The 25,532-nt window shown below is 41.0% G+C and overlaps 1 protein-coding gene across 9 annotated transcripts in view; it reads right to left on the reverse strand.

Annotated features, from left to right (window-relative positions):
* shank1 (SH3 and multiple ankyrin repeat domains 1) overlaps positions 1–25,532 on the reverse strand; it is a 79,957-nt gene that overhangs the window by 52,756 nt on the left and 1,669 nt on the right. For 3 of the 9 annotated variants that reach the window (XM_069524722.1, XM_069524719.1, XM_069524717.1), the window contains one exon: positions 3,905–4,471. In XM_069524722.1, the coding sequence (XP_069380823.1) occupies positions 3,905–4,420 (516 nt within the window). In that variant the 5' untranslated portion in view covers positions 4,421–4,471. Of the gene's footprint in view, positions 1–3,904; positions 4,472–5,208; positions 5,305–5,540; positions 5,806–25,532 lie in introns of those variants that run through there. The other 6 variants (XM_069524716.1, XM_069524715.1, XM_069524720.1 and 3 more) reach the window with 5 other exon arrangements.

The raw sequence follows: 25,532 nt of genomic DNA on the forward strand, positions 1-25,532 counted from the left end.
CTGTTTTGTGGAATTTTTCACACAAGTTGCAGGCAGCTCAAAGAGAAAACATAGTGCTTTCTGTGCTTGAAACACTTTCCGTCTTTATTTATTTCTTGCTCACTTTATCCCTCTGCATCTATCTCTAACTCTGTCATCCTCCATCTAACTTTATCTTTCTCAGCTACCTTCCATCTACTTTGATCCATTCCTATTTCTGTCTTGCTTTATTTATCTCTGTCACTATTTTTCCACATCTCTCTCTCCACTCATACTGTATGTGCCACATGTATGTTTTATGGGAGTATAAAGATATTCCTGAGGTTTTAACCCCATTCGCCTCTTTCTACAATTAAACTTTAATGTCGATTTGTTAGAATAAATAGGTAGCGGTGAATTATTTATGGTTGGATTTAAAAAACACTGAATCAAGCGCGCTTCTGTATCCACACACACACACTGCTGAAAACACCCATGCACAGATCAATAATAAATCACACAGCAGCAAGAGGGAGGACGAAGCGTTGAGCGAGGCATTTATAGTGCACTGGGATGGCAAATAAAAAATATGGACATTCATTTCCACAGCCACATACAAATACATTTATTTCATTTGCAGCTTTATTCATGCTGGTGATTTATCAAACCAACACATCACAGAGGCCTTGATCACTTAGTAGAGAGGAGAAAAGAGGAGAGACAGCAAATGTCGAGAAGCCTTCTGATTGTCAAATACAAAGACGGATGATTTTCAACAAATGTGGCAATGAACAAAGACGCACGCTCTTTTCCACTGCTTTTTCTCAGTTTTGTCTGTCCTGCTCATAAACACACAAATTGGATGCAGCCTCATACTACTGTGGGCTTAATTAATGTTCTTCCTCGCTCTTCAGCTACCAGTTCATTTGAGTTACAGCTATAAATGGAAGCAGATTGCTCGTCCAGAAAGTCAAACCAATGTGCCTGGAACCTGTACTCAACACCTCTCTCAACACCTGCAAAGGACAACTTCACTGGCTGCAAAAAGAAGTCTTTCTGGAGGTTTAAGAGAAAATGAATACTTCTCTATTGATTCATAATGTCATTAAACATTTACCAAAGGAGTTCATGATCTCAATCAATAATTTGCTGGAGTCAAAAAGACGATAACGCTTGGTATACATTGGAGTGTGGATATAGTGTGAAATTGACAGCTAGAACCATCCATTTGGGTGCAGGTCACAGGTGTGGGTGTGCATGCAGTGTCCTCCAGCTCTCAGCTCTAACTGCTTCAAATGCGGTTACGTCTGGATTCAAAAAACCAAGATGGCGCTTCACAAAATGCCGAACTCAAGCTTCAAAACGGTCGCTTACAAACCAATGGTTGACATCTCAGAGGGTTGCCACTTGATTATTCTCTTTGACATATCGCTCAGCAGGAGAGCACAAACAGGAAAAAGAGAGAAACTACTTTGTGCCAAGCGACTGGCAACTAACAAAAGATTTTCATTGGATTATTATCAAGCCCATATGGAGTTTTAAATGTGGATATACGGATGAGAAAAAGAGGCAGTCAGCACTTTGGCTGCATGAGTATTTCCAGTGTAGCAATTTGCAGGGTTTTTCCACATAGCCAGATGTAGCATGATAATGGTATTTTGTAAGCTCAGGCAGCTACGTCAGAAAAAACCAAGGTTTATCTAACTTAAGCAACAATTTTTTTTAGCAGTTTGAGCCTTGACCTATAGACTCATGTTCTAGAGAGATACTTAAAATATGTTACATTTCAAGGAACTTTTGGGGCCACAGGCACAAGAAACCAGGTGTGGCTCTGCATCGGACTAAATTTATTTTTGCAGAAAGCTTGGGGCATGTAGTCTGAATGGGGGTCCTACCAAATTGTTGTTTCTGTTGACTCAAGGCCCCAGGACATTGCCTAATCTGGCCACCCTGCTGCAAATTAATCATAAGCCAACAATTTGCTCCTCTTAATTTTCAACATGTAGGCCTGACTTTCTTTTCTAAAACAGTTTTGCCACTGAGTAGCTCCCAATAGCTAACAAACCAAAAAAACAGCAAATGTTCATGTGTTTAATGAGCAGATCCCGAGCTGCAGGCGAGCAGCTGAAGGGTAGCTGGAGATAGACATGGTGCTAAATTTACTAATCATAGATCAGCAAATACTAAATAAGGCAAATGTAGTGTTAGAGCAAAGATATCTTACAGGCATGAAGGAAAACACCTCTTAATATAGATTTGGGGAGCAGAGGTGAGTTTCTAAGGGTTTTATCATTGCCAGGAATGTGGGAGAGTGGCTTCTGTACATGGAGGCAGGTGCATCTCCAGCCAATTTCGACATGCTTTGCAGGCTTCCGTGCTGACGTGATGCAAGACCGCATCTGGGAAATGGAGAGCGATGGCGGCTTGTTCTATCATGATTTTGGACAACATGCTTAAAACCAATCACTCTGAAAAGGGCTTTTCACGGCATGCTTTATCACACCATTTTTAAAAGCTCTTTTGCAACACAAAGCCAGAGGCAGCACTTCCCCCTCTTGTCCTCAATTCAACGTCACTCCCTCTAAATCCTTTCTTGCTCCTAGTGTGTTTTAAAATCAAATTCTGGCTCATATATTCACATTGTGATTGCTCTTGTATGTAATTTGGCTCCGTCTCTCGCCGTCTCTCTGTTTCCCTCGGTCACCTTGAAAGTCTCGCTCAGCCTCTCAGAACAATCACTTTGCTGATGAGTATTTCTGCTCCTCTCAGCTTTCTGCCAGTGATGGTGAGAAAAAAAATCTATTTGACATAATATGTAAAATCCTCTGAGATTTGTAGTTCTTCAGGAGCACAGAACATTGCAGGTTTTGACTAAACTGACCACATATACTGTCATAAGCTCTCAGACAGATAATGAGACTACCGATAGGCCCATGGGCACAGACACCAAACATGTCTACCGCTCACCTAACATCTGTCGTCAGACTCCTAAGGCTGACACAATATTGTGTCCTCTGTGGAGCCATAAATGTTCTACAAAAAACCTGAGGGGACAAATGCTTGTGTCATAATGGCTTTCTTGACACAAGTGAAGGTTAAAGCCTCTTCTTAGGTGCTTTTTATTTTCTAATCCACCAACTCATTTAATGTACCGACTTATCACAACAATGATCTGAGTTAAAATGAACCGTTTGTATATCAAGGGAACTGTACGACATTTTTGGGAAATTACTCCCTTTTATTCCCACAAGTTAGATGAGATTGGCTTTGCACAAACCCCAGATAAAGGGGTAAACCACTAGCTTGCTTTAGAAATAGTCCAGCATATTATTCCATTTTTTTGAATTGTTTATTTTTGGAGGGACATACACACAATTAAAAGTAATCCCTCTAGATTTAGCTAGTTGCTAATTTGCATCTGTCGTCCGTGGGCAGGTAAACAAAAGAGTAAATATATGAAGTAATTCATTAGAACCAACTTTAAATGTCAAATAGTTGTTTTATACTTTTTTATTTAATAAACGATGATTAAGATGAAGATTTAACTTAATCTAACTCTAAATTACTTAATTAGTGTACAGGCAGATTTTGTTACCTGTAGACAGAGCTAAGCAAGCTGTTTCCCCGTTTACAGCTTTTATGCCCGAAATAACAAAGCATTTACTAAAATGTCAAACATCTATGTAAAGAAAACACTTGCTGATGCAAGTTATATTTTAAAAGCAGATCTTTGTAGAAAAGACCAGCTTTTTTTCAGGAATGCAAGAATATGAAACACAAAGAAGATAAATTCTTTAAATGGTGAAAATAATAATTACAACATGTGTGAGCAGAAATGCTAAGAGGGTCAAAGTAATGGGGTTCAAGCTTGGTGGGACTCTTTGTGTTTGTGAACTTTCAGGGTTTGTTGTCAGGTTCTGTGGGTGAGTGCAGAGACAGAACTGACCGTTTGCTTAATGTCTGGGATCCCAATGCGAAACACCATCATGGCGATGTGGGCGTCCTCAGATGGCACCGAGCTGGTGCTGCGCTCCTTCAGCCTCCTCTGCTGCTGCTGCTGCTGCTGCTGTATCTGATTGGCTGGCTGTTGGTGTGTGGGTCCGGGGTTGGATGAATAGGGGTTAGCGGTGTGTCCAGGGTTCGCTGGTCGGACCTGTCTGTCCCCACCAGGCCGCGCAGCCAGTTTCCCTGACTGCCTGTGTCCATCACTTCTGCCCCCCCTCAACAGACCTCCCCGCCTGACCTCCTCCACCATCTCCTCCTCATCATCTTCCTCCTCCCCCTCCAGCTCGCCATTCTCCTCCTCCTCCCCATCCTCATCGCGCTCATCCTCTTCCATTTCCTCCTCCTCTTCTTCCTCCTCCTCTTCCTCCTCCTCTGCCCCTGGATAGAGATGTCGATTGTTTCCCAGCATCCTTTGTTGCTCCTCGTCGCTGGACAGGGGGCTGAATGGCATCGTCATGGCGACAGGGAGGGGGGCACCAGTGTCAACACCATCATTCCCAGTGAGACACTGCATGGGGAGAGAAAGGTGGAGAGGACATGATTAAAACGGATAAAGAAAAGTTTCTTGCCAAACTGCAGACATGCAGTACTTCTAACCCTCAGTGCATGATGACATACTCCACACACGTCATATGTATATTATTATAAGTGCTTTTCATTTTCACACCCACCAGACGCTCACACTTGATTGACATGATTTCCATGCACATGAATGAGCCTTCAGACACATGAAACATTATTTGAACAGTAATTGACTCAAAAATAGTGCTACGGCAGATAGCATTATACTTTATCGGAATATGCTCCTACTGACAGCTCTACTGTAACAGGTATGATTTCAGAGGCCAGTGCTACACAACGTAATATATTTGCAATGATTATGCATTCATGTAGTGTTGGGATCATCCAAAATGAGTTCCCTATATTAGGAATAATCATATAGACACCAACAGAAAAACCTTTGGTACACATATTGCTGAAATCATCACACAAACCAATTACAGAACTTTACAGGCATTTCTAAATAGAAGCTTCTGATGTGAACTTGACGTCCATCTCTCACCAGCACCCAACACAAGACTTTTTAGCCAGCACAAACATTTTTATGATTAACATGGATACGTTTTAAATTATTTATAGGGCTATCACACCTGATCCCTTTCCTGTGCTCATTATAGTCCAAATATTGGAAAAAAGATCCCTAAACTCTCTGGATCATAAATACAAAACATTTTATCCACATACCCTACAGTCTGACTTCAAAGCACATGAGTACACTGAAGTCAGGACGACCTTCTGAGGCGTAAGTGACTGAGGCCTTTAGAAGGGGGAAATGTTCCGCTGTAGATATATAAAAAGACTGTCACACTACATTTCTTTTTTGATATATCTTTCTGTCCCCATTTGGTTTCAATATGTCCAAACTTTTGGAAACCACTGAAAAAGTTAGTTTGACACCTTTTACACAGTGATGTTGAAACCTACCGGGAATGTTAAACTAAAGAGAAGAAACAAGGAATCAAACACAAGACTGAACTTGAGGACCGTTTCTATAAAGAGTCTTTAATCAGACTTACAAGGCCCGGGACACAGGTGTGGAATGAGAAAAGTTGGGGGTAGCCAAAAACACAGTTTCAAAAAACTAAACTGGGTCGAACACACACAAAGAGCTAATGCTGAAAAATAAACTCACAGAGGACTGACGAGAGGAGGTGGCAGAGAACTGAGGGAGACACACTGACAGCTTAAAACACACACAGGTGAAACACATCTAAGGTACTCACAAAGGGCGGGAAGGCAGACAAGACAGGAAGTGAAGTGCTCGTAAACGACGACGACGATGGTGAGTACAGAATAAAACAGGATATGACAAAAAAAATACACAAAATAATTACAAGAACAACACTGCACACATTTATTCCCCAGGGAAAAATTTCATATTATAAAGGACACTCAGTAAAGAATACCTCTGCCAAGTCCCAATAGTCTCCTCAGGAAACCACATTTAAATTCACATTAAAAAAACATTTCATAAGCTCAATCATTTATTATCCAAGAAATCAATAACGTTTTTTAAATATGCACTGATACTTTAGTGACTCTAAATCCATTCCATCTCTTTTGTCAGGACAGCTTGTAACTCGTAAGTAGGATTAAGTAGAAACTACAGAACCGATTTCAATGAAACTTGGTGGAAGGATACCAATTAAATTTTGGTGTGGATCCAGGATTTTTTTTTTCCTTTCTTTAAAAATGCATGACAGGACATTTTTCAAAATGTTCACAGATTTCTCAGGGAATAATTCATGGATCTTGATAAAAAGATTCAGGCATGTTTAAGGAACTGATATCTATGAGTGAGAAATAATGGTGCAGCTTGATTGAATTAAAAGGGCCTGGTCAGGGGTATACCAGCTACTGAGTGCCATTCTAGTTTGTTATTTCCAACACTTTCATGTTGTCGGTTATAAAAAGGTTGCCTCAAGGCACCGCTACCAAGATCGAGAGTTCAAGTCTTTCTTTGCTAAAGCTGCAGTGCAGTTTCAATCAATATCCACGAACCATTTAAAGGTAACAGTTTTCTAAACTAAAACAAAATCAATTGAAAGACATGTTCAGAAATATCTTTTTTTTCACTACAGTTTCTTGAGGCAGGATAAAATTATATGTCAGTTTTTACTAATTCAGTCCCTTGAAGCCAACAATGACTTCTGTGAACTCAGAGTCTGCACAGCGGCAGATTATTTATCACTGCACATCTGCAACACAGACACTCTCAGTGGATAACAGCTCTTCATATGATAAACTGTACTCTATTGCTCTTGCCATCACCCTTGAGGAAGCCAAGTGAAGCCACTTCAGAGCTCCACTGACGCAGCACTGCATTCAAGTAACGAGCTGAGGAAGATAACAGATCAGTCCCTGGCAGCACCTGATCGGCTTTGTGTGCGGTTTCTGGATTTTCAGCACCACTACACTCCACACAGCTCTGCACAAAATAAATGGCCAGAGGGACGATGCTCAAACTCACAGGGGGATTGACTTCACCTGACGGCCTTCCCTACACTACATTGTCCACTGCCATTCTGTCTGCTCTTGATTATAGGGGCAGCGGCCATAGAGCGATCACAAGGATTCCTGGTTTGATTCCCTGACTCCTCCACAGTGTGTGGAATTGCCAAACCGCTTGTGTATGTGACTCGTGGTGCTGTAGTGTAAATTTAGCCTCTCCCTACACCTTAAAACCTTTTGTATCACAGAGAGCACTGCTCTTCATCACTGTGGATAAACTCCTCACTCCTCATTCCCAGAGGTGGGGTTATCCTACTTAACTGACCATAAGGCTCTTTGCTTTTTGGCTTTACAAAAACAGTTCTCACAATATCAGGTCATGGGATATTTAAACATTATTTGTAACACATGCTCTAACCCAGCTTGGGAGAAATAACACATTCCCTACAAACAGAACAAGCTGCAGAGAACCTGGAAAGTGAAATCTCTTATTTCACTCATGGATTTTAAAGACTATTGTCAAGTCATTGCAAAATCACTTGTAACTTGTCTATGTGATTTGGCTGTGCGTGTCCCATAAACTGTACATAAAGCCCCCCCCCCCCCAGGCTGCTTTCAGTACAGCTCACCCCACCACCTTCATGTTAATAGATGGAGCATGGAACTTACAAAACATATCGAAATACATGTAAAATCAACTTCTCACAAAGATGGTTTCTGACATGTCTTTGTATGATTGTTCAGGTAGTGTCTTATACTTCTACACCAGTACATTTCAGATAGAAATATAATTTTTATTTCACTGCACTTTTAAACAACTTGTTACTTTGCATATTCTTTCCTACAAATCTTAACATCTCTTGCACCACTGACGGGAAGACAAATCTGTACAAAACTGATCCATGCAAAAAAATCGGTATCAAGATGCTGTTTGTTTTCATTTCACTTCATATGAATTTCAAATGCAAGAATAATGAGGCCATTTTAAATTGTAAATTGACTTGGCAGTGTGTGAATATTTGTGTGGTGTGCTCTGCTGAGGCAACTGAGAGACATAAAGGAATGAGAGCTCTGTCGAGAGGGAGAAAAAATGCTTCAGACATATCAAGGCTTTCCTAAGGGGACACTGAGCAAGAGCTAAAACTACCAGTTGTCCAGTACTACAAGAAAAGAGAAGGGAGAATAAAAACTGAAAAAGAGGCACAAGAAAGTTAAAAAGAAAGGGGGAGTTAGGGTGAACAACAGGACCTAGCATTTGGGGAAAAAACTGTATTTAAGCACGTCATTGAGGCTGGAGTTCAAGGAGCTGTATGATGTTTTTTTTCCTCTAGTGCGATATTCAGGTTTTTTGTAAATGTAAAAGTTCTACAAACTTAAAAAGCATAAAATCTGTGGTAAAGGGAGCTCCTCTCTGTTACACCTATGCAGTTAATACCTTAAATATTTCACTTTATTCAAAAAATACCAGTTTGAGACCTGAATGTTGGTTGAATGATCTGTTACATGGCTTGACATCATTCCTGCTTGAACAACATATGTCAGTCGTCTCTCTCTTTCGATGACACCTCACTTTTCACACAAACAAACTCACTGAGTGCAGGACTGGTTGTGACAAACACTGACTCTGTGGCAGGTTTTCTGCTTCCCAACGTTTGAACGCCAATTAGCAGGCAAACGTCTGTTCACAGTAACGGAGAAAGACGCCGATGGCGCAGAAGTGTGCAGCAAACTGTAGAAGTTAAACAGGCACAACATCCAGACTGCAGCACCCACAAATGTTGACAAGAGGCTTTGACTTGTAACACTTGATGCACAGCGACAAATGGGAGATTCATCATTATTATAATCTTTTACTTCCTCATCATTAGACATTTTAAAGTGTCCACATCCATATACCATATTTAATGGTCTCATTGTTGTGCATCTAAAATCTTTATGTCTACAATAGTAAATAGTAACAATACAGCCGTTAAATGAATGTAGTGCAGCAAATAGTGCAGTGCATAGTATAAAGTTGCATTAAACAAACAACCTTAATCACTTGAGTTAATGCAAACATAAATGAGAATTAACTGGGCACTTGTTAAGTTTCTCCAGTTATTGCATTTTTAGAGCCTTGGAAAAGGTTAAAAATGTAAATGAGAATTAATGAGGCTTCTTACATAAAGCTGTTTCTGACAATTTAGAAAAGTGCTGGAGGACTGAAAGAAAACCAATGAAATTAGAGTGAGCCTGTGAGACAGTGAGAGACAGCTAGAGAGACAGAAGATGACAGGGGAGGAGGAGGAGGCTGGAAACCAAATAGTCGGAGGGGATTGATGAACACAAGGGCACAGGGAGAAAGAAGGGGGAAGAGCATCAGCGTTGTCTGACTAATCAGAAGGCGGCACCTACACAAGATATGATAATAATGGAAGAGAGCAATCCATACTTTTGCATTCAGTGCTGAGTAATCAAAGATAGTGGAAGCTTGAGAGGAGGGGGAGGAAAGAGGAACAAAGGAGGAGACAGTAAGGTAAGAGCAATGTGAGTGGCTCTGTTAGGCTGGACTCAGGCCAAGTGGGCCCGGGGACTAAATGCAAACACATCTGAACACCAATTCATTTTGCACACAAGGTCTGTGTGACGTAAGTTTTTTCATCAGCTCGTGTCCACAAAGGTCTGCCAAAAATTTGTGGCACTGGAAAGCTGAAATTTGTTTCCTGTCCTGTCCAAATGTCCTGTATTCACAATTCTCAGTCTTAATTTAATCTAATGGCCATAATTACATGTTACAGCTGATTTAATTGTTATAGTGTATGTAGTTTTGTGTGTTTGGTCATAACTACGTGCACCTTTACGTCACCCATTAGTGAGCTTCTGTTGTGAGCTTTTGTCCAGCGTCATCTTGTTTTTTTCCCACCATTTTTGCAGGAGCTGGGGGTACTAACAGCTCAAGGACACTAGATGCCCAACTACACATAAATGATTGTGGTAAACTAGCAAACCTGATGGACATATAGAGGGTTTTAGCCAAGGGGTGGGAGACTATCATGATACAAGAGACAACAAGAAAATCACACACGTGTGGAAAAGAGAAGAAGGGCGAGAAAAAAGAGAAGTAGGAATCAAATGGAAGAAATAGAGCGAGGACAGGAGTTGAATGTGAGAGGTGGCTGTGAAATCAGAGGCGTGAACCCACAGGGATGGATGTTTGAGAGCAGATAGGAGCGTAGGGCGGAGAGGATGACACCGAGGTTTGAACCATGATACCAATGCCAACACTTTCTGGTGGATGTTGCCAAAAACAAGCTAATACTGATATTCCTTATATTTGAATTTAGACTTTCTTCTCCCAATTTTTGCGCCCAAAATAAAACTGGCATTTCAGAAAAGGCTTTGAAATGGAATTTGAGCCTGGTTGGACACAAAAATGCTTTGGTTAAAAGCCACAATGAAATGTATTTAATGTTGAGGAGCTCCTAAAAGCTGAGGCCTGTTTTAACAGACTGACACTTTGAAGCTATTTAGTAGAATCCGCCCACACCACACAGTGATCACCAGCCTACTGAAATAATGATAATCTGAAAGTGGAGGTCGTGACAGATCTGTTTGTTATGCATTCTTGTGAAATCATATTTTTTTATGATCCTGGAAGGGCGGAGCAGAGAAAAGAACAGAGGGGTTAAAAAAGGCTGAATCCTACCTTTTTGAATCGCTCACCATCAATTAAGCCGGAACAGATCAGGACAGAGGAAAATTATGAGATAGAAAGTGAGAGAAATGTCACGACTTGCACATAAAAGACCTTCATAATGAATGTTCTGTGTGTACTTGTGTCTCGGTGATGGAGTGATTAGATATTGCCCAATGCAAACAAGTGATAATCATCTCCTCTGCTTCATATCTCGCTATCATAAACCTCGATCTCTCACTGTTCTCCTTGGAGAGCTGTTTCAGTTTCAGGTCACATCATTGACACTTTCAGTGAGCTCAGCAACTTAAAACTATATTAACCCTGCTAACCCCCACCTCATTGAGCGATCAGAGATGTTAGCTACACCTACCCTAAATTAAAATGTAGCTGATGCACAAAGGAAGGGGAGAGTGCTACAACTCTGTGATATTCTGCTCTGATTAACTGTTGCAGTTGTTTTTGTGGAGCCTTTTCCCCTAAATCTACTTCAGTTATATTATTATTCCGCATCAGAAAAGTGAAGGGATGAGACATTGCATGATTCAGCTGTGGGTTATAAATACAAATGGCTGCAGCTGCAGTTTATTTTATTATAGAAATATTGGGATCATATTGTATGGACTAAAATTCTCCAAAAGTGAAGCCAAAGCATTTTTGTTGGTCGCCCACTGGTGGGTCAAATATCCTGCCTCCTCCATGTTAATGGGTGGATCACAGGAAGATCATATCTCACTTAGTAATTTTAAAGCTATAGAAACGGTTTCAGGTAGGACCTTGCTACCGCACCTCCATCCCACCATGGCTACTTTGCACTTTATTTATGCTACTGCTGGCAGGGTTGTGTTTGATTGCGTGCCCGTGCCTTGGCAAATTTTCCGCAGAATAATTTGTACGCTTGCAAACATCTGACAGCTTTCATAATTATCTGCTCAGTCGTCAGTGTCACTCTCCATCGTGTTGACTCTCAGATTTAAGACACAGCAGCGTGTTTGTTACACACACAGTCCATTTCATCCTTGCTTAAGATGTGTTGTGCATATATTTATCAGTTTTAATCACCTACTGGTAGCATTTGACATTATGTGAAACAGCAGTTTGGTTATTCATCACTACTCTGAAAGCACATTGTAAAAATATATATGATGCACTTGGTTCTCATGGGTTTGTTTGATGTGACACCCAATGATCTATCCACTTATTCACATTTCAGAAACTAAAGTGATCCCAAATATCTGACATGATGGCTTCTCTAAAGTGAAGGTAAAGCCTCTTGATCAGCTATACAGGTCATAAACCTTCCCTCCTCCATGCTATTGGATGGGAGATGTGCCAAACCAATAATCCAAACGAAAATACACCTGTAATACATTTTTCACAAAGATGGCTTCTGGCATTTTTTTCATTCTGTCACAGTGTCAAATGTTTGGTGTTCAGGGTGTGTATCATTTACAGTATGTGATCCCTACATTGGTTCCAAATAGTAGTCTTTAACATAAAACTGTGTAAAAAAATGTCACCACCAAAATCTGTTAACTGATGATGAATTTAAACTGGACATACCTCAGTCAGACATCATTAAATTCACATTTGGTCAGTCATCTGCAGGAATGAGACAAGAACATACCCAGATGGAACAGACCCGCCATCCCTTGCTGGTATTTGTCTTCCCTGTCACATGCACTGAGGGTGCTTGTCTTATAATCATCAGTAAAAACCTGCAGGTGTAAATTTACCCTCCAGCTCAAATGAATAAATGAGACAGTTGGCTAGCAGCTCAGGTAGAAACACACTTGTCACAAAATGAAATGTGAAGGTATCCACGGATGGGGAACAAATGAGACATGCTTTTTTACATCAATTTTAAAAGATGCTCACAGGAGCAAGTGGCATGTTTTGCAAATCTGTGTTTTGGCAAGGGAGAGGTGGATTTGATCTCTGTCTGTTCACTCACGACACAGTTGCCAGGTGTGAACCTAATCCAACTTAATCCTGCTTCGTAGACATAACCACATGGTCGTGCAGCACTTTAAAACAACAAACGGAGGCAAATGTTGTAATGAGGCGGCATTTCTGCGTCTGCGTGAAGGGCTTTCATTTGATAGAAGTGAGCGGAGGAAATCACATAACTTTGCTGGGTGATTTCATGGAGTCTTGACCTGGTTCTATAAAGCTTCAATCTATCAGTTGTTTGAGTGACGACATCAAAAGACTGATATCCACCCAGCATGGTGACATTTAACCTACCTCACTCTTTTTATCTCTCCTAAAGACTCATATCCACATGTGCTCTGTCTCTCTCTCTCTCTCTCTCTCTCTCTCTCTCTCTCTCTATCTCTCCCTCTCTCTCCCTCTCTCTCTGATTCACCCTCTCTTTTATGTAGGACAAAACGTGTATATAGATAGATATTTTCAGTGTCTTGGTCCCCAGGAAATTTCACTGGGAAACTTCCAAAGAACAGATCGGCCCACTTTCCTGCCACTAAACTGGAACGGCTACTCACAAAATGGTACACTGATGCGCACAAATGGACCTGAATGCCCCGCACAGTGCGTTTGTTTCTGGGTCTCTGTACAATAACAAGGACCTACACCATTACCACAATGCATTTTGAAGCTGTGGATGGAGACAGATAAAGGCTAATAATGTGTGTAAACCTTGACCCTCTGGTCAATTGAGCACAAGTGTAATCATCCTCCAGCACCAAAGCGTTCGCATGGGACATGTACGTCACAGACTATGCCAATCTGAACTGCAAGGACCCAGCGGAGCTCGAGCGAAGGAGAATGAAGCCACGTGTTCTACTATCTATGATCCACAATCTGATGTAACCATCCCTTGTGTTATAAAACTAGGGTGAGTGCCGGTGGAGGAATGGTTTGAGTTTGAGCGAAAGGGCGGAGTGTACAACTGCATCATTTGTGTTCTCATCATGGAAATTTTGCAGAATTGGGCCCAGGATACCTCTGAAAAGAACCCCAGCACATTTGGTGTCTTAGAATCTCTCTTTCTACAGTCACTCATCTCAGCAGATCTATACTCAGTGTGCAAAAAAAGAAGACTGAAGTGAATTTAAAACCCTTCTCTGAGCTGCAGAATGTCTTCCTGGAGAGACCTTCTAATATCACTTCTCTATGATGACTGGCTTGGAACAATTAATAAACATGTTTTGATTTCCTGAATGGTCAAGACAGAACATTAAATGAGTGTGGTTATGAAAAATCATCAACTTGTCTTAACACTCAACTCGCAGCTCAACTACAACAACTACACCTCTAACAAGACTACTACTTTCGAGACTGCAGAGATTACAGCCATGCTCGGCTAGCATGGCTGTAATTAAGAGCAATGCTTTGGCCATGTTGGCAGCTGTGGCTCCAGAGTTACTGAGGGTTTTCCAATAACCAGAAGGTCAGTGGTTCAATCCCCAGCTCCTTGATCAAGACGCTGAACTCCCACTTTAACCCTTACAGCTGTTCTGTCAGTGTGTTGATGATGTGTGATAGAAAAAGCTGCATATACAAGCACTGTATGAATGTGTGTTTGAGAAGGTGATTTGTAGTGTAAAGTGCTTAGAGTGGTTGATACGACTAAAAGAACACTTAACAAATCCAGTCCATTTAACACCTAGTTATTTCTAAACACCCTGAAGGGCATGAATGGATCCAATTTCAAATCAATCCTTTTAACAGTTTATCATTTCACTAAAAACCACAGGTGTGAACCTCATGCAGGTGCTTTAGAAAATAACCCAGCTGATCACCAAACTCATTTGTGTTCATCTTCTGGGCACCATACATGTCTGTGCAAAATGTTAAGTAAGGTAAAAAATTTAGATATATTTCAGTCTGGACCAACAGACAAATGTTCTGGAACTCCACCTCAAATATGATAAAAACATTAAAATATCTTAAACAACAGACTTCTCTGCTTTGAAAACAATGATACTATAGCTGCTTTAACCCATCATGTAATGAGAAACAAGGCACAACAGAAGTCAAGACATTTATGCTTACAAGAAATCAAAAACCTCTCACGTAAATAAGCCCAGAGACATCTAACCAATTCTGCCTCGCTGATTTTGAACATCAAAAGAAGCAGCGCTGTAGAACAGGAAGAGGAGACATGTTGGGGTAAAGCAATAAAACAAACCCCAAGAGGGATCCCTATATATAGACAACAGTGGTTTATAGTGAAGATATGAGTGGGTGTATGAGACTACATGAGGAAAGAATCGAACGTGTGAGCTCTTCCTGAGGGATAAGAGTGACGTCCTAGCCTATTTTCCTGTGGATCAAACCGTGTTTACCTCAGGCAAACAAACCCTGCCTCTAAAAACAAAGACTTTTAAGGTATTTTCCATTTAAAATCTTGTTTTCCAGACTATTAAGCTCAATGTAATAAATAGTAGCTGGAAGCAGAGCCGGCCAAATCAGACACAAATATAACCAGCAGCCTATTTTATTAAGATTTCTCCTCTCTGTCCTAGAGCTTCTTTTTTGTCCTCCACAGGTCAGTTGTGATATTATCAGGTTTTATCAAGGTCGCTCATTTAAACACGTTTGTTCATTTGCAAACCTATTAATCGAAGAGAGGCTGGGTTATTTACATGATTTTGTCAAATCTTGAAGGCTAATGATTGTCAGAACCACACAGAGAGCAGCTCCCTGACTGACTGAGCAAACAAGCTGAGACTCCTGTTTGAAAAATGATAGTCCCTGCATTGATAGTACAGCATAAAGGCTGCTTTAGCTTTTCATCCATCCATCATCTATACTGCTTATCCTTTGAGGGTAGCAGGGGGACTTTGAGAGGAAGCTGAAGTACCCTGAGACAACCCACGCAGAGATGGAGAGACAGGCCCCAGCCTAACTGGGATTTAAACAATTTTGAGGCAACAGAGCAAACCGCTGCACCATACCGCTCACTGTTTTAGCTTTGTTTATTACCACCAACAAGGAGGCAATGTTTTCAACTCTCTCTGTTTGTTTGTTAGCAAGATAATACAACATAATTTCCAGGAAACTTGGTGTAAGAGACATAGGCCAAGAAAGAACCCATTACATTTTGGTAAGGATCCAGATCAGGGATTGATCCAAGAATAGTTTTACACTTGGTGAGAAAATTTTCATGGATTTCTCAGAAGACAATACATGGATCATGATTAAAATATTTATTTAGAAATTATGATGTGTATAGTTGGTGCAGATCCAAATAAAAATGTGAATTCAGTGGATTTAAAAGTAGTTTGATAAGAGAACTGCCATGCGGAGGGATGGACTGTATACTAAGTTCCATTCTTGTTGTAAAAATATCATTGCATTGATTGAATCATAAATGAGACCTGATCCTGAAATATGACTCAAATACTAGTGGGTCTTCACTGAATCTCCCTCGCTCTATTGTCTGGTGAGTCATCATGACTCTCTTATCCAAACAAGCTGAAATGGAAATACTTCATGTCCTGTCACAGAGAGACTTTTCAAACAACAAATCTTAATGTTTTCATGTGAAATGTCAGCGGTTAAATTGAATGATGCAGTAGTTTGTGTAGGTGTATGTATGTATGTGACAATGTCACAGGATGTAACAGATAAGCAACTGAAAAACTGAACCATTGCACAGATTCTAACTCAAAATCTAAACATGCAAGCCACAAGATGTCAAATGAGTTCTCCTGCTAGATGCAAATATTGATATTAAAGTTATATTTCTGATTATAAGAACACAAACTTTTATAATTTTTGTGTCTGTCGCGTGTAAGAATTGTCATCAACCCGTGCGCTTGCTCACAGTGAATCCATCCGCAGGATCCCTTGCTGTGTTCTCACATTGGATTATTCTGGATTTCTACAGACATTATACTAGGAGGCCAGGCGGAGAGAGTCCACAGAGACTGCAGAGCATCTCACTCAGACATTTGCCTTCACACATGCACCTCCGGAGAAAAAATTTGAAAAATAAAAGGAACTGCGGAGTTCAGTGCATAACTGAAAGCAGCCTAATTGTTTCATAAAGCAATCTTGTGCGAGCACAAACAGTATTTCTCTGCATGTATGTGAGGGGGCACAGTGTTTGTTAAAGCTTCTCTACTCTCCACAGAGGAGACGAAGACAGTCAATCAGCCAGGGAGCCAGGGAGCCAGAGAGCTGAGATCACATTCAAATAGCCTGCTAATTAATTAGCTTTATTCGTCATTGGTGGTAAATCTCGGTGGGACTGCGCAGACTCAGTGCTCGCTCTCCTGTCGCAGTTATGCACTGTTTCCATCCTAAATCACACAGACTTGTCTCTCTTGTCTGGCTGAGGAGCTGAAGTGGTGGCTAGGCTCGGAGTGGCAGGACCCACTTGCTGTTATCTAGGGCCTCACTGAGGGCCATGTTGGGGCTATTAGTTGGCAGCACACTGGGAGCTCATGAATAAATGGGAGTAGCCGTAGGGGCGGAGACCGCCTGAACATATGAGGGGCCGTGAAATATTAAAAGGTGGATGCTGCTCCCCGGCTTCAGGCGCCAATAGGAGCCTGGCCATGTGGCAACCTCCGGGTCATCCCTTTTTGTTTTTTACAGGCCAACAGAAAGCAAATCAGCCGTCCAACTCCACTCATCTCACTGTGGGTCACTTTCACACAAGACTGCTGGATTTCTGCTTTGCCTCCCTCTTTAGAACAACATCCCTTTGAAGCCCTGTCAGAAAGTGCCAACCGTCAGCAGAGTGAGTGCAGCCATGGGAGTTTTGATCTCCACCCACTGGGAGTCGACCAAAGCCGGGGTTGTGATGAGCGCGCGGCTCTGACAAGACTAAAAAGTTTTATGAGGTGGTTGTAATTAAGCACCTTCAACGAGGACACATTGCGAGAGCTGTGCTACACACTCACCAACACTGATGTAGAAATGAGCAGAGGACTAAATAGCTGGACAAAGCTGTCAGTGGGTGAGAAAGCCTCTTTTGACCAAGAGGAGAGAGTTTTTTAGATCCCTGTGGTGCAGGAAAGGCTGAGTCAACAATTCTTCCAGGAAGATCTGTGGTTTCATGTTTCAAGGCTTTCAAATGGAATATCTATCCCTTCAGACGGATACAGCCTCCCGAACAGACACATTATTAAACACATCTCTCACCCACTCTACACTGAGCAGCTCTGTGCTGTGGGATTCTTTCAAAAGGCAACTTGACACAGTTGAGGATAGAATTTTGACATATTATTCACTTATGTTGAATTTTGCGGAGAGAATATATAAAGACATGTCCAACAGTTTATCAGTATTGGAGTTATATAGTTGTTCAAACAACCCTATAATTCATGGAATATACATGTTTAATACAATATGATCAAAACAGCTATATTTTCTGCATGATAAATCATTTTGATTTAGATTTTTAAGGAATATTTTGGTCATAACACATCTGTACATTTACTAAAGTTAACTCAAGTACTGCACTTGTACTTAGCATTAGTTTTAGCGTTTATGCAACGTTCTACTTCTGCTCACTTTCATCTCATAAGGAAATATTGGACTTTTTACTCATAGACATTTGTGAGACAGATTTAGTTACTTTTCAGATGTTAGTGTAAACCATGTATGTTGTGATGTGTTGATATTGAATGTTTGTGATAAACTGAAGGATGTTGTGTTGCTTTATGTGTTGAGGAGATTCTAAATCAAAACCCTTTAAGAGCCTCTGGATGAGCTGGAAAATGCATCATCACGAAGCAGAAATCAAGATGATTTCTGAGGCTCATTAAAAGTTACGACATAGAGAAACATGGTTCTCAAAGACTGATGATGATCTTGAAGAAGATGATGCATTGCTTTAGATTAAAAAACAGTATATAAATAAAATGAGCTCAAAAAAACCCACACATTAATGCAGTAATGAAAACAAATATCAGATAGAATAGTCAGTTAGTTAGAATAACATTTTACTGCACTTTTCATACTTAAAGTACATTTTTGCTGAAGGAAGGTTGTGAATGCAGGCATTGTATTTGTAGTTGAGTATTGTAAAGTGGGGAATGTGTCCTTTTAGTTCAGTAAAGGATCTGCATACATTTCAAGCCCATTGAGTCCTTCTCTCTCTCCTCTGTCCCATTCACATCAGCTGATCTTTAAATTATTGTTATAAACTTATCATGGGGCTTCACTGTTGTTGTTGACATCACTGTCCTTTATTTCCTTACATCCAAGCTGTCTTGTACAAACACAGAATAACCTCTTTGTCCTTCACTTCCATAATCCACTGGGATTTGCTCGTTTCTGTCTCATCTTTGTTTCTCGTTATCTCGATAAGCTACAAAAGAAGATGAGGAGCTGAACGACTTTGAGCAAAAGATTGAATCAGACTTTATAAACTGCAGCTACAGCGGAGGGAAATCCGGCACATGCTAGTTGTTTTAATCGAAGCTATGTAGGCCAATCAATATGGCTTCACATCAAACAAATCTGATATCTCCTTATATCCATGTGTTCCTCCCTCACCTCTCCTCTCACTGTTCCACTCATTCTGAGGCTATAGCAAAACGCTCAACAACGCACTGGTCATAATGCACTTGAACTTAAGCTCCCACCCCTTTTACGGCCAATTTCACATCCAGCACTGCCTACCGCCGCGAGGAAGCTCACACTGTCTGATATCCCAGCAGAGCTGGCAGGATGTACGGTATCTCATATATCCCCCCCCCATTCATGCCGCCATGGCCCAATTCCACTGTTACTATAAATACAGCCAGCGGTGCCTCCATTATTAATGCAGCAAGATGCCCAAACCTCCGCTGGCCCCTGAACATTGCCGATTCATCATCTCCCATAAACTTTAAAACACCCACTGCTGCCTACTGCTGGTTCATAGTGATACACATCAAAAAGCAGATAAGGTGCATGCACACACACCAACACACACTGTCCATGGCAAGTTCATTGGTGGAGGAGGGAAGCAGAGCGAGAGAGAGAGAAAAATAACCCATCGCAACTTGATGACAGATCAGTTACTGTTTTGAAAAATACTCTGCAACACAAAGACAGAAGACCACAGCTCAGTGGAGGTCTATTGTCTCGTGCTTTTCCAGGGTTACAAATTGAGACTGTCATTTAAAGAGGTTGCAGAGAGAGAGAGAGAGAGGGGAAATAATCAGCTTTTACTGAATTGGAAAACATAGAGTCAAAAGCTAAAGCACACAGATTGCATTTTGCATAAGCTGCAGCGGTTTCCCCGCAGGTTAACACTATGACAAAAACAAGCCTATATGATGCTTGACACCTTTCAATCACGAGCAGCAAACCTGACACCAAGAGGAGTTTGCACAAAGCAGCGAGTCACACACAATGGCAGCAGCATCAGCAGACGTAACAACCTCATCAAAAAGGTCCAGGTCTGAACTGACAAGGTAGTTGACATTTACATTATAAAATAATTAAAGGAAACAACATTCACACTGTGACATGCAGTGACAAGCACTGACAAACAAGATTATCTGTATGTCTCTGTGCCGTTTACAGCTCACACAGATCTTACACATTTCAGTGTTCGGCTGAATCAAATGAGCCCAGAGAAAAAGGTACATGAAGCATTAGCTTTGGTTGGTTACTCAGAACACAGCTCACGATCCCATCAGCCTGTAGTGCTGCACTCAAGACTTTAGGGAATAGCTGTGAGAACAAATTTAGGATATCCAGCAAACAACAATGAAGTGTTGTTGCATTTGAACTCAATTCAGGTTAAAACAAGAAATACATTCTGTTTTTTCTCCTCAAATTGTCTGATCCTCAATAGAATTTTGCCATTGACACACATGCAGTAAGAGGCTGACAAAAATGCAACTGGTATTTAAATCTAAAAAATCTAAATAAATAAAAAGTGATAATCAGAGACTAATGCACTCAACTAATACACAATCATTTATTGTTCATTTCATTTGGAAGTGAAAACAGCATTTTATAATTTACTGTATTGTCAGTGTTGTTGGCAATCCTTGGATTTGCAAGTTGTACACCACCTGAAAGCTGATTCACACTGTTAGAACTTCGTGTCTGTTGTCTTTCCCACAGGAGCTGAATGCAGCATTAGATCCTGCAGCTGATTCTTGTACTGCTTCTTGCACAAGCACTACACACTAACACAAGTCATACCCCACCCTACACTCTAATCATCATACCGGGCCAGCACTGCTACACTGTCACCATGCATCTGCTGCTGCTGCTAAAAATAGCATCCCCACTTTGATGATGCAGCGGTGACTGTTGGGAAAACTCATCCCCCCTCTCTGCCTCTCAATGGCGCAATTAGCCCTGATAAACTGAGAGTGCATTCATGGCATGTAGGAGTCTGGCCATGGCCCTCCACAGCCTGCCCGCCCTGCCGCCACCATCCTCTCCTCTAATTACGATGAATAGAGCCTTTGCAGTGGGACAGATGTGAAAACTCTGTTCATGAGGAGAGGAGACAGGAGGAAGTGAGAGAGAGCAACATAGGATTACAGAAAAAACGATGGAGATAAAGAGATCCAGTATGTGTGTGTGTGTTAGAGAGGATGGGGGTATCCTCTTGGCAACCAAAACCAGGCTGGGTCTTTTTTCCACAGAGAAACAAAACCAGGGCATCCTGGATTCAAACCAGACATGAACAATTTAGGCTGATACTAATATCAATGTTTATATTAAAAATATCTTGTAACTATACACACTGTTTGACTATTTTTCAGCTATGATATATGGATGACATTATAGGTAATTTAGATAAGTTTGAACAATTCAAACAACTAGAATTACCACCCCATGGTTGTATGCCTTCAACAAGTTGAAATTTAAATCTTCTAGACGTCTTATAGATTGTATATAGATGGATGACATGACAGCTGCCCCGAAAGTGCACCCACATTCTCTTGATCACCTCCTGGTGGCCAGCTGCAGTATAGGTCCTGCCTTCCTGCTTCGTCCATCTTTAGATACAGTCTATGGTTGGCCCAGACTTATATGTAGTGATGCTTGGCCAATAAAACTATGATAGAACACAATGTTGAAGCCATGACAGGGGGAGTAACTAAAATGGAATTCACTGAAAATAAGTTTTTGAAATTCTAAAACATGAATACTACACATACATCTACAACCCAGCGGTAACACAGAAGATCCAGATAACCAGGACAGCTTCAGGGGCTCAGCCAAGACAAATTCATTATCCAACCAAATGGGAAATATTGTCACTATCTCCCTTTTCTGTTCTGTTCTGATTTATGGCGCTGAATAATGGTCCGAAGTTTGACTTTTTAGATAAAAAATACCATCACTCGAGCAATGTCAAAAAATATATGTTTTCTGGTGTCGTGATTACTTTGATGTCTGTCCTTTGACCACCAAAATCCTATCACTTCTCCCCTGAGTCCAAGTTTGCGCGAAATCGAATGAAATGACTTCAAGGAAATTCTGAGATTTGTGTGGAACAGTCATCTACAGCTATCCACAACACGGAGGCATAAAAACAACACTAAGCTAAGTAAGCTATATTTACTCCTGATCGTCTCTCTCTAAGATCAGAGGTGTCTCAGACAAACAGCAGACAAACCTCAATTTTCAGCATCACGCCATGTACAGTGGGTAATGATGGTGCCTCTGTCTCCCAAACACCCTGACAGCCTATTTCCACCGGACAGAATTATCGCTCTGCCATGATGAAACACATGCAGACAGAGAAATGAGTAATAAAGACTGAGACAGAGCATCTTTCCAAGAGAAAGGTGGACAGAGGTAAACGACAGGAGAAAAGGAATAAGGAGAGACAAAAGAGAGGACAACGCTGAAGTAGGACAGAGCGCAGGGGAGGCCTGTCTGTCCCAGATCAGTCGTTCACCACCGGCAAGAGAGGGAGGAGGAATGAGTGAGATAGGAAAAAGTGAGGAAGGAATAAGAGAGTAAACGAGATGGCTAAATCTGGAGTTATGAACTACATCCGCTCTGAGCAGCGAGGAGGAGGACCTGACTTTGACAGCACAGCAGCAATCTCAGAACAGAGGGATGATCAGCGAAAAAGACACTGCATTTACTCCCTTTCTCTCCTTCCCACACCCTGTGGAAGAGGATTCTGAACAAATACCAAGCTTGAAATAATCCAATTAATTCCAATTAACCAACGTTTATCTCTGCTAAGGCCTGTGTTTCTCATTGAGTCAGGTAAGCTCTGCCTCAGTGCGCTGATAAACCCTCATTTTGTCAAGCTTTGTTGAGCTGAATGAGTGGCGAGAAGAGATTCTGGTCGTCTGATCCCCAGAGAGAGATCTGCCCGGGCGGAAATGTCAACTGTGTGCTGTGTCCTCTGAGCCTGTAGTGAAGCTAAAGTGTAACGTTCCATAACACTTCCCAACCAAGACGTAATGACAGGTATTTCCCTCACTAACGTGTCCTGAATGTTAATTCATCTGGGGTGTTCACTTGATCACTCAACAGAAGTGGAATAAGCGTGTTCAACGCGATCATGGCAACTTCCATAAACCAAATTAATTGACCACAGTGGAAGTCAAACTAAACAGATGTGAACTGAGCTAAACTGGGCCAAACTGCCAGACTTCACACTGACTGAGCCCATTAGTCTGAGGCTATTTCTGTGTTTACCCATCACTCAGAGGTTTATATAAAAGCTGGACAACCTGGGGAGGAGCGACATGTACATACAAGAAATAACAGTGTAAAGTGGTCGTAGATCATTGACGGAGAATTCACCTGTCATAATTCCTGTTTCTTACTTTCTACCAGAATAGAACAGTTTTTCAGGTCATAAATTAGAGATGCAAAATGAGTGTAGTGCAGCAAAATATTCTAATATGATGAATTCCCCTGGACTATGCAAACAATAAAGACCTAATTTGTGTTCTGTCGACCAAATTATGTTGTTTTTACCCAGTCGGAGTTTACAGATGTGTCCGATGACACTCTGTTTATGTGTGTGTGTTTATGTGTGTGTGTGGTGGTGTGTTTCTGTGTGTTACCCATTTAAGAAAAGTATCTGTCATTATGTGTCCAAGTGCTAAAACAGGTCAACTGGACTTGGTTGAGTTTCAAGAAACCGGTTGACCTGTTTTTAGTACTTGGATATACCCTGACCTGGATGACTGAGAATCTCCGCAGACATACTGTCATTATGTGGTGATCAGCAATGATATTATGGCGGTGGCTACAACTAAATCAACATATATACACTGAGAAGCTAAATATGCATATAAAAAATGTGTGCGGTCAGAGACGTCAGCTGAGTCAGTGTCAAAGTGTGTGTGTCAGTGCAAGAGAGAGAAAGAGAGAAAAGAGCGAATGGAGTGAGGACAGACTGAATGAATACATATTTTATAATAAGTGTTAATTCATAGGTTAATTGTTCATAGAGTTGAATGAATACACGAAGAGACAGACCATTATGTTCACAAAATAAAAAGACAAAGTCCTACGAACAATTACCCCCCCCAAAAAAAACGATGATGGACTTAGCCAACTTCAGTTCGTTTACTGTGTAAAAAAATACTTTGGGATAGTTAGGACTTAATGCAGGAAGTTGAGACAGCATTAAACAACAAAAGAAAAAAAGAAGCATAAGCAGCTCGCAGGAAAGCCTCTGCCTCGATGATATATTGTCTGAACAAGAAGGACGGTCATTTTGCTGGTAGTAAAACCATAATGATATTGTCTGTGGTACCAAAGTTAATGAAGTGTTCATTAATATTCTCCATCCTGATGGGAAAATTACTTTTTTTCTGTTGAGAACTCTCAACGTCAGATGCACACCCACCTACAACCCAATCACTGTGAAGTACAGGTAGACGCACCCTACACAGATCATGACAGGATGTTCGTACATCATACAAAGTTCTTTGGTGCACTCCATGAATTACATGTGAAACCAAAACTAACCAGATCAAATGCAAACAATGTAAAAACAACATAGAGCTTGGTTCAGACATTCAGGTGTGAAAACGTAGCATTGTGTCCCGTTGCTTTAGATAATTGGAGAAACAAAGATGCATGTATATATATATATATGTCAACATATCATATTTATTAATTATTTTATATAACCTTAATGGTTGATTAATTAAATTAATAGATGAACATTAAACCACAAGAGCAGATCTAATTTTTGTTTTTTAAAGACTGTGAAAGAAATGTTAAGCGAGAGGTTGTAGTGTGTCACTGATGTTAGCGGGACAGTTGCTAGCATCATGATTGTGACTCTATATGAAGAAGTACAAGATAAAGTGTTGATTATAATGAAGTGCTAATCTTTCAAAGTAACTTTTACATAACATAACAGCTAATATCATCAAGCAGCTCTATTTCTGTGATGATGTATCAGCCAAAACTAAGTTCGAAACAAAGCCTTTTTTTTTTCAAATGATGCCATTTCAACTCCTTAGCCTCATCTGAAATGACCAGCTCTCGGATCAGCAGACAGTCAGTGATTGGTTGGAGAGGCACACCTCCAGCCTCAATCACAAATACATCTAAAACTGCTTTGATCAAAGTCGAATGTGTCAGGGAGATTCATCTCTTCTATGAGTGAGTGAAGCAACACTCAATCTGATCAGTGGAGAGCTTGCAGCGATGAGGTAGCGTGTAGCGACTGCTTGACATCAGCATGTTTGAACTCGGAGCACCACTCAAAGCAAAGACTGAGTCACCTCACTCAACACTGCACATTGACAAATGCACTTCACTTTCATACAACAATACAGACGGTACACTTCAACAAACCCACCACCCACCAATTGCATTCAAACTTTTCATTGTTACAGATCCTGCTCATGGCATGTAATGTTGTCGCTCTGTTACAAATCACATACAGGTCATGGATGACGCGTGTGTGTGTGTGTGTGTGAGTACGATGACTGTGTGTGGGCGATATGCCACT

Source organism: Paralichthys olivaceus, chromosome 5 (assembly GCF_024713975.1).
Source record: "Paralichthys olivaceus isolate ysfri-2021 chromosome 5, ASM2471397v2, whole genome shotgun sequence".
In the NCBI taxonomy this organism is placed as follows: domain Eukaryota; kingdom Metazoa; phylum Chordata; class Actinopteri; order Pleuronectiformes; family Paralichthyidae; genus Paralichthys; species Paralichthys olivaceus.